This window comes from Stigmatopora nigra, chromosome 6 (assembly GCF_051989575.1).
Source record: "Stigmatopora nigra isolate UIUO_SnigA chromosome 6, RoL_Snig_1.1, whole genome shotgun sequence".
Classification (NCBI taxonomy): domain Eukaryota; kingdom Metazoa; phylum Chordata; class Actinopteri; order Syngnathiformes; family Syngnathidae; genus Stigmatopora; species Stigmatopora nigra.
Genome location: NC_135513.1, coordinates 5,628,970 through 5,644,207, shown reverse-complemented (window position 1 = coordinate 5,644,207; position 15,238 = coordinate 5,628,970). Strand labels below are relative to the sequence as shown.

The 15,238-nt window shown below is 37.4% G+C and overlaps 1 protein-coding gene and 1 long non-coding RNA gene across 12 annotated transcripts in view; one reads left to right on the top strand and one right to left on the bottom strand.

The window, feature by feature from the left end:
* Nucleotides 1-15,238, top strand: part of adgrl3.1 (adhesion G protein-coupled receptor L3.1) — a 100,669-nt gene that overhangs the window by 66,379 nt on the left and 19,052 nt on the right. For 9 of the 11 annotated variants that reach the window (XM_077718105.1, XM_077718104.1, XM_077718100.1 and 6 more), the window contains 6 exons: nt 677-715; nt 6,832-7,015; nt 11,478-11,600; nt 11,698-11,903; nt 12,023-12,199; nt 13,246-13,455. In XM_077718105.1, coding sequence (XP_077574231.1) covers nt 677-715; nt 6,832-7,015; nt 11,478-11,600; nt 11,698-11,903; nt 12,023-12,199; nt 13,246-13,455 — 939 coding nt within the window. The remainder of the gene's footprint in view (nt 1-676; nt 716-6,831; nt 7,016-11,477; nt 11,601-11,697; nt 11,904-12,022; nt 12,200-13,245; nt 13,456-15,238) is intronic. The other 2 variants (XM_077718107.1, XM_077718098.1) reach the window with 1 other exon arrangement.
* On the bottom strand, nt 11,270-13,919 carry LOC144197617 (uncharacterized). Its single transcript, XR_013326554.1, has 3 exons — nt 13,851-13,919; nt 13,287-13,425; nt 11,270-12,237 (listed from the first exon to the last, which is right to left on the bottom strand). It is a non-coding gene; the product is annotated as an uncharacterized LOC144197617 (long non-coding RNA).

Here is a 15,238-nt window from a genome sequence, read left to right as displayed (position 1 = left end):
CCCTTTTTGACACAATATTTATACTTATAATTTGTAGAATGTACGATGAAAACTCAATTACAGTTCACCTTTTTTAGCAGAACCCAAAGAAGGCAAAATATTACCAATGTTACATAATATTGCCTGACCTTTGAACGCTAGTACACAGCTGCATGGCATCCAGCAACAAAATTATTTACATGTACCAAGCCGTATATTTATAACATTTGCCACAATCAAAAGTCATCATTACAAGCACACAAGACTCCATGCGGTTCAGAAAATGAATGAACAAATTATTATTATTATATCAAAGACTGGTTTTCGCTGTTGTGGAAGTGAGGGCACCTTTATTAAATGTGACCTACAGGTGAATCGGTAGAGGATTTGTTCAAGTAAAATATCATTTAGTTTTAAATGGAGAGAAACAATCTATTTTTTCCCCATGGTTGTCTGTGGTGTAACAGACAGTGCGTTTCAGAAATAACACAAATAGGAAAACAAGGTTATTTGCTGAGATGCATTGACTATAAAGGTAAGTAAGAAGACTAATGTTCTATTTCCAGTCCTTATTTAGGTGATGTTAATGACATAGTTCTCTTTCTGTATGCCTGTGTGTTTGCTCTCCCGAGGCAACGTGCGTATGTGACATTGAAAGGTGTTACTTTGCTAACAGTCGAATTGTTTGAATTCACAGCTTCAGAAGAGAGAGAGGTCCTGCAGGTATTTCACACAGGTATTTCCATTTCCTGGTATTCGTTGATTGCTTTGCCACCCTGCTTTTTGTGTCTGCGCGGTTTTGTATCAGTGTTTTTTTTTTTTTACTTCTACGCTCAGCATGTAATTTATCAAGCAAGCGTGTGAGATATCACACATTGAAGAAGCGCTTTGTTGGTTATTATTTGTAGCTTGAAGCAGAGGTTTTAGAATTTATATTGAAATCCTTTGAGGAGTGTACTTGAGTTCTATCCTCATTTCAAACTATTACAAATCATAACCATCAATCAACCATATACACAGGTGTTTGGTGAAAGGATTTTTCATCTCCTCAATGGGTTTACTTATTTTGTTTTTGGTTTCCATTTTTTTCTTTAATTCATAATCAGTGGTACAGATAAGAGACCATGATCAATATCAATAGTAGCTCATCTATTTTGTAGCAACATGTGCTGTGTTGCAAACGGGCCTGCCGGCAAGAAAATGGCTTGCTATCCATCTCCATTCATTGAAATGTCTCAGCCCCCACTGCTGCATCAGAGAAAGCGAAGTGGAATGATGGATAGTTTGTTGCACACTGGTTCTTGATCATGGTCATCGCTCTTTAAAATCATACTAACGTGTGTTTGGTTGGCTCAGTGCTCATGGTTTCTATGTAGTATGTCTTTTTCAATTTATTTATTGTGTTTAACTTTGCAACAAAAGTCACTTCTATCAAAATGAATACTTTAATAATTCACAGTCTGATCGACATGAAAAATAACCTGCAGAATACTAATCACAAAATATTGTGATAGATTTGTGTATTTTCATCTTTTTATTCTATATTCAGGAACATTTTTTATTTGCATATATAAATAAAAAAATATACAGCAATAGACTGAAGCCACAAAGTGGTCGGGGTTGACGGTACTCTTTTTCTGTGCCCAAATTCGGGCTGTAGCAGTTTTGTACCCTGCATGATGACCTTAGGTATATGTGTATTAACATTTTAAGAGAGATAACTGAGAATCATTCTCCATCATTGAGTTTTTATTTTACTCAAGCAGTCAATGTTGACCGATTTACTAAAGTAGTGTTTTTCTCAAGTGTAAAACATACCACTCCCATTCGACGAAAGGCTAGCCAAGTACAGCCAAACACTGCTGGTGCTCTGCAGTGGAAGGGGGCAATCGATAGCCACCTCCTGCATACTTCCTTTATTGCGCCAAGAAAATACAGTGAAACCGGTCAAGTATCGTTTACGTAATCCTCTTAACTAACAAAGAATGGCAGTCAAGTGGACTCTCTTTGAAGAGTTAACAAACAGTGGAAGGACATGGCACCACAGCACCTGCCTCATCTGTGTGTAGACAGCCTGCAGCGTCTCATTTTTGCTCTCACAGACGCATTCATACACACCATTGATGGGCTAGCGCTTTTTCTCCTGATGCAGGCTTTTTTTTCCCCAACCTCCCCTCCTTTGCAAAAACTATCCACCTCAGCACCAGTCAGCAATGTCACATCATGGAACATGGCTTATAACTATATACAAGCTGACACACACGGCACACTCATCGCCAATGTATAAATATAAACTCCCGCTGATCTTAAGCTGTCACATCACAGCAGTGCTCCCATTTTTTCCTGCAATGTTTTACATCACTAATCCATTGGATCTGCACCCTGAGACAGTTCTTTCCAGGTTGAACATATTGCATCTCACACATCTGCATTGAGTGGGTAGTGGAAGTGATCGATTATATAATTAGCCTCTGTATTGCAAAACACAATTATAGGCGCAGTCCCTTACTTTTCCAGATAACAATGTGTGCGATTAGGGGTGTGGTTTGTTGCTGCCCTCTACTTGTTAATTATCTGCAGCCCTAATTGTCAAGTGAGGAGGGTTGTGCAGGAGGTTTGGGTTCTTAATAGAGATTAAAAATAATTGAATAGTCTTCCCACTGTATCCCTCTTTTCCTCTCACACACATACACTCACGCAACCACACATTTCGTTAGGGGAACCAGGGGCTCGTTTCATGTATACTAAATTGGCAATTTATTCATGATGAAGTTGGTTATTTGAAGAGGCTTTGATGCTGCAGGCTAGTTGATTGAGGAAGGTAAAGTGTGCAAGAGAAAAGAGTTATAAAAAGCATGCCTGGTAACAATTTGACACAAAGCCAAAACCTCCGTTTGACTACTTTTCTTGGAATACTTGAGGAAAATGAAATTGGTTGATTATATTTGAAGCCAAGTGAATTCAACTGTATGAAAAAAATATTTAAACGAAATAAAGAGTCAATAAGCATGCATGCAATTTCACTTTAAGTCACTTGGTTATGGACATTTATTTCCAGTCAGTGCCCATGCACCCCAGGTTCAAAAGTAAAGGTTAAGTTGTATTTTTAATTTTTATGCGGCTAGTGCATAAGACGTTAGTGTCAGTACACACCCTATGATGAATAAGGGAGGCTTCATTATCTTATAGCAATCATTTTTACACACTGTTTTGGAGATTGAATCAAAGTTATGAGTGTGTTGTGTCGGATGTTGCAATGTTTCTATTATCACCATGGACAAATTCTTGCGGAGCCCAAAAGGAATCGAGCAAGAACAGCTCATCCAGGTGCTTTCGGCTCAGTTGTTTTGTTCTGCAATCGAAGGTGTTTGCTGTGTTCACATATGCCCAGCCGAATCAATACTTTGTTTGTTTCAGAACAAATGCTTGAAACAGGACAGGTGTTAAAGTGTCATGAGTCAACATGGCCTCTCTACTGGTTGCATCCAGGTTGTAATTAAGCAAAAGTTAATTGCACACGATTATCAGGATTTTCAAGGAACATTTCATCAATAATTTAAAATAGTATTCCCTACTTCCAGAAACACAGATAATTGTGATTGGACTAAAAAGGAAGAACGGAATGAGCAATGAAGAAAAATCATTGCTCAATCACAATGTCTAATACGAACTCTATTTACTATATGGATATGGCAATTCAAAATGCTTTGAATGTAAAGCCCGATTTAGTTCTAAACTTGTTCTGTCAGAAAGGACAGAACAGAAGTCCAACAACAAATGACAGAAAAGTCTGCTTCTCGGATGAAAACATTCTCCAAAACATGCACTTTCTTCAAGCCCAGTCAAGCGAGAAAGAAAGGATTTTTTTTCTACTTCTACATCCGAATGCTGTCAGTTTAAAAGTGTGCTTTGCCGTGCGTGAGCATATACACTGCCCATCTATGCACCAGTGCTCATGCGTGTGCACGTTTAGCCCTCATGTAGCTGCAAGAAGTAGAACAGGCCGCCTCTCGTCTGTCTTGCCGCTCTTGTTTATGCTGGATTACCCCAACGCTTCAAAGGATTTCACTTCTGCCCCATTTACTGGTGTGTTTGTGTGTGTGTGTGTGTGTGTGTGTGTGTGTGTGTGTGTGTGTGTGTGTGTGTGTGTGTGTGTGTGTGTGTGTGTGTGTGTGTGTGTGTGTGTGTGTGCGTTTGCATTCAGTGTGCACATGCTCATCCATGTTCTGTGCATATACAGAAATGAACACCCTTATCTGTTCCTGCAGAGTGAATAATCCCCTAAAAAGGCAGTAATTTTAGCCCTTGAGTTGTCATACAGTCTGCGTGTAAATGTCAATACTAGCAAACACGTTTTAAGGCAAGCACACACAAGTACACAAATATCAGGTCCGTGACTTAATATGTAGACCTGGACCTCATGGAAATCATATATACGTTTTTTTTTTCTCACATTATGGTCCTTTTCTACAGAGGTAATCGTGGAAATGGTGAATTACATTTCAATGAAAATATTTTTTATACGGAATAGAACTTGCAAGATATAATCAAGTTCAAAAAATACTGTGAGAAGTTTAATGAGCATTAGATGGGAGGGTGGGTGTCAGTTGGTGGTTATCAGAAATACATCAAAGTACTGCATGAGGGAATGAAAAACAGAGCCTGCACTGAGAATAGACTCAGCAAGTGGAGCAGAATGATGCACTGCAATATCTCTGCTCACTCCATGTGCACTCAAATACACACATACATTTGTAAACTTCCATATTAAACAAAAAGACACTCACACGCTGTTTTTCAGCTCTTCTTTTTCCATATAAAATCCCCAATGCTTAAAAGAAACCAAAATACAACACTGTAGCTTTTATTATTACTCATCCCTTACTAGGAAAGCATAATTAACAAATTGAATGCCTCCTCTCCAACTGTGCTCGCCTTATTTCTCTATTCATCCATGCATTCATTCCATGAACCACTTATCCTTACAAGGATGCTGGAGCCCACCCCAGGTGATTTTGGGCACGAGGCAGGTGACACTTATACCTAAAGGCAATTTAAAGTATTAAACCACTCTACCATGCACGTTTTTGCAATGTGGGAGGAAACCAAAGTACCCAGAGAAAACCCACACAAGCCCGGGGAGAACAGGCAATATTTTAGCAAGCACTTTCTTCAAACAGTGGCACAGGAAAACATCAACATCTTTTAAGAAGGCTGACTTTTTTGCTAGACAACACACCATCACAAGCACCTAAGTACTCAACTACATGACTGGGCAGTGAAGCCCTTAAAGATGAAAGTAAAAGCCTTGAAGATGAAAAATTAATGATATTGCCCCTTGCTCCACCTATATTAAAACATGTAGTGAACTTTTAAGCAGGAAATTTCCGGTGAAGTCAAACATTATCATTTTTGGAAAACTGTCTGACCACTTCAAGTAAATAAGTAGCTCAGTGAATGAGAAACCTGTTATCCAAAAGAACAAAGGCCATTTTTTAAGGGGCGGAATTTTACTTTTTTTCATTATTCTCACATCCACGGGATGCAATTGGCTGGTCACCGATTCAAGGTGTCCCCCTTGTGAGGATAAGGGGTTCGGAAAACAAATGAATGTTCTAAGAATAGAGTATATTTTCAACCAATGTTCTGTCCATGTTGAGGGGGAAAAATATCACATGAATTAGCTTAATTTAGTCTGTTTTTAACATGTTCTAATTTGACAAAATACATATTAATACTTTCATTGGGATGTATAAAATGCTTTTCCAGGGGCTTTGTTGACAATTGCTCTAAACTAGGAAAACCCATGTATTGTTTTTGCACTTATGTTCTTCATATTATGAACAACTTCTACTTGTTTACCAAATCACTGCCTTAATTAGTTTGGTTTATGAGCAGCCATCTCCCAACTCATGCAACATGCATCATAGCTAATTAGGTGACAGCTGAAGCGGGGCATTACTTTATAATTTTAGAATTCCTAAACCCATTTCATGAGGTTTATTTGAGATTGTGAACCTCTTTGAAACAGTACGGATTGATCTCCGAAATTCAGATTACCGAAAATTTGTAGGAGTATTTTAGATTTGTGTCCATTGCAGACGCCTGGTTTTCCTACTGATTGCCAATAAATGGACATATTACACCCAAACTGCAATTCCTCAGCAGAGACCTCACTAGCGTGCATGATGCCACCTGTTCTTATTCAGTTTTCTCCTCGAGAGCCAGCAAAACATCGAGACACAAGTGAGCGATGGCAGGACGTTTGCAAAAAAAAAGGTTTCTTTACAAGTAGAGAGTGAGAAATTGAGAAAAAAAATGAAGACAGATGGGAGGGTGCCATGTATGCGTATGGTGGCCCTTGTATTCACTCTTCTTCCTCTCCCAGAGGACACCTGTCACCATAGAAGTATTAGACTATTTTCTCTTCTAAACCTACCCATTCCACCCACTTTATTTTCTTTTAAATCCCAGGTTTTTTTCCAAATGCATCTAAAAATTAGTAGGTTATGTAGTATGATCTGTGCGTTTTGGTGAACTTGATTTTACTTCATGTTGAAAGGCAACTAATAGACACGTAATTGAATCATGTTATTAAAAACATGCTTTTAAATAGTTTTATTTCTTTGCAATATCTGCATGGGAATGCCACATTTGCAACCCTAACATTTATGTCAGCATTAATTTATCAAGTTGATAAATGAAAGGCCACTACATTCCATTGTCTTGTGTAATTGATTACTCTTGTCATAGAACACTAATGTCTGATGCAATGTTAAAAGATTGGCATTAACTGGTCACGTTAGATTATTATTATTAAGTCTTTCCTGTAACGTTTGCGCTGCCCCTCAGGCCATGGTGGAGACGGTGAATAATCTGCTGCAGCCGCGAGCCCAGGCAGCATGGAGAGAACTGTCCACTAGCGAGCAGCTGCACTCTGCCACAATGCTTCTCGATACGGTGGAGACCGGTGCTTTTATGTTAGCTGACAACCTTCTCAAGACTGACACTGTGCAAGAGACTACTGACAACATCCGTAAGTCATGTTTTTTTATGCCTACAAAAGGAATAATATACAAGGAATGCAATGGAAGCATTGGATTCGTCTCTTTTAATCCCCAAATCAAAAACTTGGTCAGATGCATCTATTAACAATGTGACAATTGTGGATCCATTATCCATTCTCTACAGTTCCAGGAACTCTTTTCCACATGTCAAGAAATGTATTCATTGTATGAGCAGTTCATTCAACATGTATCTAACCACTTTTGTCATTCATGCATTATCATTCATTCACTAACCAATTATTCCTTCCATTGACAACCTTCACTATAAACCATTAGCTATCTTTCATTTTTTAAGCAACCTTTCCATTTGACTCAATGAATCAGCAATGATGGTTATGCTTTCAAATCAATCAATTACCCCATGTTCTGGCGAAAACACAGGTGCTTAACTGGAACTTGGAAATGTATGAATATTTTACAGTTCTGTACATAAAATAGCAGAACCCAATTCACCAAAGATAGTGAGAAGACAATCAACAAACGTGTATGGTAGTCGTTGATCAATAAAGCCTTTAGTGAAAAATAAAGATCACCAGTGAAAAACATCCAATTAGCGCTTTTAGAACAATTGGTCTTCATCTCAGACAGTAGACGCTTGAAAATCTTTCACTAGTCCAATCACAAATGCTTTCAGGGCCCTCAAAACAGCTGGCTCTTTGAAAATGATTATAATAATCCATGAAAGACATCTGGTGGTTTGCTAAATTACACAAGTTTTACACTAGTTCTACACTATTTTATTGAGTACTGCATAGAAATCCAACAGTTGTGTTCCCAGAATTTCTGTTGCAAAACAGTCTCAGAGATTATCAAAGTCACTGACTGACATTGGATAAGGTGAAAAAGTTAGTTTTTGTTGATAGCCAGGAACAGCAAGTCGACAGATATAATCGATTGGTCAATCTGTACTCCCAAGAACAGATAATGAGCCTAACTCTTTATACAAAAGTTTATTCCCTAATCAATTGATCCACAATTTGTCCATCAACTCCTTTTAACTTTCATTCACTCTCAACAGCTATTCAGTTCCATCCATCAATCCACAAAGCCAACAAAATGTGCCATTTTACCAAACATTTACACTATAGGTGGTATGAAATCAAGTGTTTTTCATATGTACAAATTATTTTATCTTAATGTTTTCTTATCTAAACATAAAAATTGGGAATAACTGCATTCCCCAAATATACTCACTTGTAATTTCCTCACTCATTATTATGTGGCCTCCAGTGTCCTAACAACCAAACAGTTTATCAAATATCATTATGCTGTTCCAGTTCATAATGTTTGCATGGAACAATAAAATAGCTTGAGGATAAACCCATTCCCAAATCTTTGTACCATCTTGACAAGACGTGAATAATTATTGAGGAATAGAGGTACCACTGACTATAGTATATCTATTTTTTTGTTATATCTCATACTTATACTTCACAATTATTTTGTTCCTTGCCGCCCCTATTTTTCAACTGCAATGTTTTTCTTTTTTAATGGGAAGGGTGGGATTAAGTGATCATTTTCCAATCAAAATCTATTGGCTGTCCATAGCCGTCAACTGGGGCAACTGAGTTAATATTTAAAATATAAAACAATTAATTTTAAAGACCCCTAAATTCAATGTTTGAAATGTGTTAACACATTTAAAATATATATTGAAAATGGTTAAACCATACTTGTCACTTTGATATCCATGCCCTTAGCTCCAGAAACAAAGTAAATCTATAAAAGATTTTTAATTGCTATTCACAGTGGATAATAGATTTTCCTAAAATAATTCTTTGATGACACATGCAAGTTTCTCGATGCAACTTTACGTATAACACTGAGAGTACGTGTAACTGTCAAAGACGAGGCAGGATGAAGAGCTTCAATGAGAAGCTTTGACTCCACTGAGACCTTTGCTGAGTGAACACAACACAAAGGAAAAAAACGACCTTGAGGCTTCCAAAGCAGAGAATGAATTTGTCAAAGGCACCTTTTTTCATACACAACACACACGTATACACACACGTATACACACACACAACACACAACACACGTCCGTATACATGCACATACTTTCAGGCAAAGAAAAACAAAACTACTAGTAACTATGAAAAACATGCTCACATTCTCTTCTCTTGACTGCCATCAGTTTCAATCATTTCTCCTCATAACATCTCATTGATTCCATCATTCTGATCAGTCAGTTGCAGAAAAAAATGAAATTTATTCGAATGTAAACCATGAAAAGCATTGATGCTATGGTAGCCCTTGAAAAATGACAGGATTACTTAATCTAAGTACATGGAAGGACACATTATATTCAACCCTCGACATGCATGAAACTGAATTTTCCAACCAATTTGATCTGCAATGTTATTACCAGCATGACTTTTAAAACTATAGTGTACGAACTATGTAATAATTAATTTCCTATACCCCTTATCCTCATGAGGGTTAAAAAGGATTACCAGCATATACTGAACACATTGTCATATGGGTTGCTTCAATTATTTCGGGCCCAACATGCGACATATGCAGGAAAATTGAAAACTGTTAAATAGGTTGAAAATATGTGTTAATATGACATAGAATGCCTTCTATATAATATAAGTTCACAGTTAAAATACTGTAGCAAAGTGCATTATAGTTATATGCCTAATGATATAACATAAGGTGACATTTTGTCTTGCTTGTCAGCTATATCGCCAGAGGAACAAGACAGGGTGATTTGTAGTTTGTTTGTCTGCATTTATTTCATCTGCAACCACAGTATCGAATGTCATTCTTGCTTTTATCCTCCTCCTCTCTACCCTTGTGTGGTTTGATCTTGCGTTGCCCGCATATCACATCAGAACCCCCAGTACAAAGACTCACTCGGCTTGTATGTTACACTATTGGGGGTGAAAAGGAGGAGCAGGAAGGCAAATAAACCACTCGATGACGAGTAAAGACGAATGTGAATGTGTGCTCGAGGCTGATGGCAGTGGTGGAATGTTACATGATGCTCTAAGAGGTTTTTCTTTTACATCACTATGCAATGGAATCACATCTATTAACGTAATGTGATTCTTACACTCTTCCTCTCTTAAATTGAAATATGATCCATTCCTATGAACTGCCATTTGATTTCCTTTACATTCTACTGAGTTCAAACCAGAATCTAGGCTAGCTCGTCTCCAAAAAAATAAATAAATCTTGTGCTCTTTTCTTTTCTTTTTTTTTTTGTTAATCTTCCCTCAGAACTAATCCAGTGCGCACATTTGCCACGATGATCTTTTCTTTTTATTCATAACTGGCCTGATCGCACTTTTCATCATACTACTTACTCACTTTCCACATTCTTCCCCCTCTGTGTTTTCATGGGCGCATGCAAAAGGAATGACATCTCAAAGAAACCCAAGAAGCATGTGACATTACTTAATCTGACTACATACGCTTCAGTAATATATCTGCAAATTAGCCACAGATGAAGAATGATTTCAAGAAATAACAGGAGGATAATCATGCACATTGTGTGATAATAAAAACTAGTGTACTTCTTAAGACATGGATTCCTATGAGCCTATGCTTATATACATATTTTTATAATTTATTTGATTTTTAATAACCCTTGCCAAAAAAAAAAAAATGCCACGCTCGCATAAACATTATGAATGTAGTTTTGTCATGGTTGGTTGAACATTGTTTTAAGCTGCTCTTTGATTGCAACCTTGACGCAAATAACACCAAGTTATTTGTTACAAACCATTGTTGAATATCCATGATGTGAATAGTGCTTGTTCAAGGTAAATGTGTTGCTGTAATATATTCACGCAACTAGATGCATTTGATGTGTATGCCATTTTTCAGTTTTATCTACAGTACATCAATTTCACATATCTTACCCTATTTCCCACAAACCATTTATTCCCATTTTCTTACTAAACTCTTCTTTTCAGCTCCTTTTAGTGTCTCATTTTGACCTTCCCCCACATATTCTAACGACACTCTAGCCCTCTTCTTTTCATCTAAAATGACCTTGTGTGGTTTATGTTTTTGATATGCGAACCATTTCCTCATTGAAAGCAGTGTATAAATCACCAAGTCAGTCCAAAACCCAAGGTAGTAGTATACTTAAGGGTTCATAAGTTGTTAATTAGAAACTTTATCTGTTGCATTACACAGTTCTAATCAAGGATGTGCTAACATACGCAAGCAGCGAAATTAAAATTCCCACGTAAGGATGACTTTCCTGTAGAAATTGTTGGCAGTTGAGTTTTTAAAACATTATGAACTTCACACTAGTCATATGGCATGATTGAGAAATGCTTGAAGATTGACTGTGAGACACTTAGTGGGAAAACACGGTTTGTACACAAGCCTACAAAACAAACCTAATGTAACGTGCTGTGCGATGACTTGAGTTGAGGTTGTGCTAATGTGTATGTGTGTGTGTTTGTGTTTCAGAACTGGAAGTGGCTAGGCTTAGCACGGATGGGAGCCTCACGGACTTGACATTCCCCCACTCTGAACTACATGGAAACTCCATCCAGCTGTCAGCCAGCACTCTCAAACAGCACGGCAGAAATGGTAACAAGTAACTCCCAATTCTCACGCCAACAAATCTCTCCCTCACGCAACTTGTCTTAGATGCCATCCCGCTCACTCCTGTTTTGTTTTCCAACAGGTGAGATTAGGATGGCCTTTGTGCTATACAGGAATTTGGGTTCCTATCTTTCCACGGAGAATGCCAGCGTCAGACTGGGCAGCAATGCTGTCTACCCCAACTATTCGGTCATTGTCAATTCTCCCGTCATCACGGCATCCATCAACAAGGAAAGCAACAAAGTTTACCTGTCGGAACCAGTCATCTTCACTGTCAAACATCTACAGGTGAGTGAGGCCCACCAGCATAGATAGTGACATTACAGTGTATATATATCATGTATATTTTTGGGGGGTTATTTTTTTCGTCCATTTTAAAATCTACCCATCTCTTTCCTTTTCTCCAGCATTCTGAAGAGAACTTCAATCCCAATTGTTCCTTCTGGAGCTATTCCAAGCGAACCATGACAGGGTTTTGGTCTACGCAAGATTGTCGTCTACTGACCACCAATCGCACACACACCAGCTGCTCTTGCACTCACCTCACCAGCTTTGCTGTGCTTATGGCCCACGTCGAGGTCAAGGTAGGAATTTTCTTGGGTTGCGCTTGGCCAGCAAGATTCTGTAAAGGATTACAATAATATTTGATTTGCAGACAAAGAGCTGCAGTAACACATCTTTAAAATGGGGGGGGGGGGGGGGGGGGACACATGGAGAATGGGGGCAAAACATCTGGCTAATACATTTAGAACTCTCTAGACTCCAATACTTAGTTGTCATACTTTGGAAAGTTTTATGAGTTAAACAAACTTTATTGAGATATACTGATCATTTAATCTGATATGACTGAAAAAAAATAGGTTTTTATTTTAAAAGTGGGCCATGCATTTTTTAATTCTTGTGTTTTAGTGGGGAGTCGAGATTTAATGCACCTCTTCAAACATCAGTGTCACATCACAATTGAACTAAAGCTATTGGTGGAAAATGCCTAATTTTTTTTAAAATAAAATAGTTAATGACGGACAGTCATGAGGCAGCTGCATGATAAATAAACACCACTGGTAGAGAAACCAACAAGCAAATATATAATTACACAGGTTAAATAATGTAGACACTTTCTAGTTATATAACTTTATAAAAATAAAGCCATCTAAATCAACTGTTCATTTCAACGTAAAAAAAAAACTTGTTTATTTCCCATACTGTAGTGCATTCTGACTTAAAGATCAACTGCACTTTCTTGCTTATTATTTTTTGACTATCTTTTTTTCATTATAAAAATAAGCTTTCATCCTTATGTACTCACCCTCCCAACCAAAGGACAAATCTTTATTTCAAAGAGAGGTCACTGTCAGGACATGCTTACTTGGCGGCCGTATGTGAATGCAGCATGAGGTTTTGAGCAGTATATCGATCATTCCGCTGTTGTGTTGAACACAAATCAGTCCTGCCAGCTTGCAGGACACTGATAGATAGAGTAGGAACACCTGTGCAACACTGTAACGCCCTGACTCTGAACGCTCAATGACACACAGCCAGACTGTCATCTTTCATAGCAGGGAGGCTTATTTTGGTGTCATGTTTTTATATTCTGGTAAAATGCATTTGTATTTTTCTCTTATTTTTACAGAAAGCAGACAGTATCCATGACCTGCTCATGGATGTAATCACCTGGGTGGGCATCCTACTTTCCCTGGTGTGTTTACTCATCTGCATCTTCACCTTCTGTTTTTTCCGGGGACTTCAAAGCGACCGCAATACCATCCATAAGAATCTTTGCATCAGCCTCTTCATTGCCGAGTCGCTCTTCCTGGTTGGAATCAATAGAGCAGACCAGCCGGTAAGAAAAGAGACTCTTTATGATAGAACCAAGCAATAGATGGCCAAAGTCTAACAACAGTTAAAATGGTGTATCAAAAAAAACATGTCTAGTTTTTTTTAAAGACTAGATAATATCAATTAGATTTCAGTCCCGATCTACCAGATTTTCTTGCTGAGTAATTCCAAAATGTGATCACTGAAATTTAAGTATATCCATATAATAATGGCTTTTTAGTGAAACAGTTAGGCTTGGGAATGGCTAGCAAAGGTAGAATCAAAGGTGATCTCAAGTGCAGGGAAATAAGACAAACTAAAAAAAACTTTTATTCAACATAAATTCATTCTCCTTTACAAACTACCTTAAGCAAAACCTAGAAAAAGTAACAACCCATGGTATGGTGTCTAGAAACTTACTAGAGCTGGTAAACAGCTGATGCAACATGGAAGAAAACCTAACAAAAGCCAATCAAAACTGAGGGCTTTTATAGACAGACAGGCAATGAGTGAATGGGGTACAGGTGTGTAATATAAGAGGCAGTGGATCGGTCCACACAAGCAACAAAAACAGGTGAAACCAATGGACAAAAAAAAAGAAACACTAAGGTAAAAACATGACAAAAACTACTAAGAAACTCAAACCCTAACAAAAAATTGTTACTCAACTATCGTTTTTGTCTTTTCTTTTTTTTTTAATTATAAAAGTATTTTGGAAAAAATGTTCCATACATTTCTCACCCCTCACATTTGTATTGGATTAGGTGCACATGGCTATCTATTGGCTTTGCCTATAACAATGTGCTGCTGCAGTCCTGCTTCACTTGCTTCCATTAGTCATCCACCCTCAGGATGGTATGAATAATTTTCTTAATCCAAAAATCCATTTGGTTCAGCCAAGGATCGTTATACATGAATTTCACTTCAGCCTACATTTTACGAGCTGCTCCATAAAGACGTGCTCTACACACAGAAAGTAACCAGACATATATATGCCAATGCTTTTTTATTGTGTTAATTGACTATGGTTGATGTGTAAAGGGTTTAAATACATGATATGAAAATTTATTTATACTATGCATTTGTAATGCAAATATGCATCGTATGTTGATATTGAACATGTGAATCTTAGCTCACATCTAATACTAGATAATATTAATATGTTTTATTCTGGGTCACTGTGGAGTCCTATAATGGTTTTCGTCTTCTTCATTGTGCTCACTAATGCAGTGCTTTCCATTGATTAGTGACAACCAATGTTGGCCAGACCCTTTGCTAATCTCAATTGAACAGGCGTACATGATTCCAGTAATTTCCTGTTGAATATAATCATTGATTATGATTTGGCTGATGGCATTTAGATTGTAAGTTAATTTGACAGTCAATCTACTTTGTTTTCTCTAACTCTTGCTGCAAATATCTCTTTTGTCTATTACCGCTGGAGAAAGAAAATTAGAATGCATTATTAACCAGGTTGCTGACTCAAGAACTGAATCTGTACTTTATATTTCAGATAAGGTTTACCTCATTTGCATTATCTGATCAATTAGTGTTGTATAATCTGTGAAATGGTTACAGCAAAATGTTAGGTGGTAAACAAAAGTATATTTTAATTTAGAATTTTATAGTCGGCAGCAAAGCTCCAACATGGGATTTTTTCTATGCTGAAAAAAACGGTAAATTTACTCCACATTCGATAAAGCTCCAATTATTTTTATTTAATCGCCTGATTATGTGATGGATTTTGTGACATTTGCATTGGTATTGTGAACATGCTTTTAATCAAATATGATTGATATGTAGTTGCA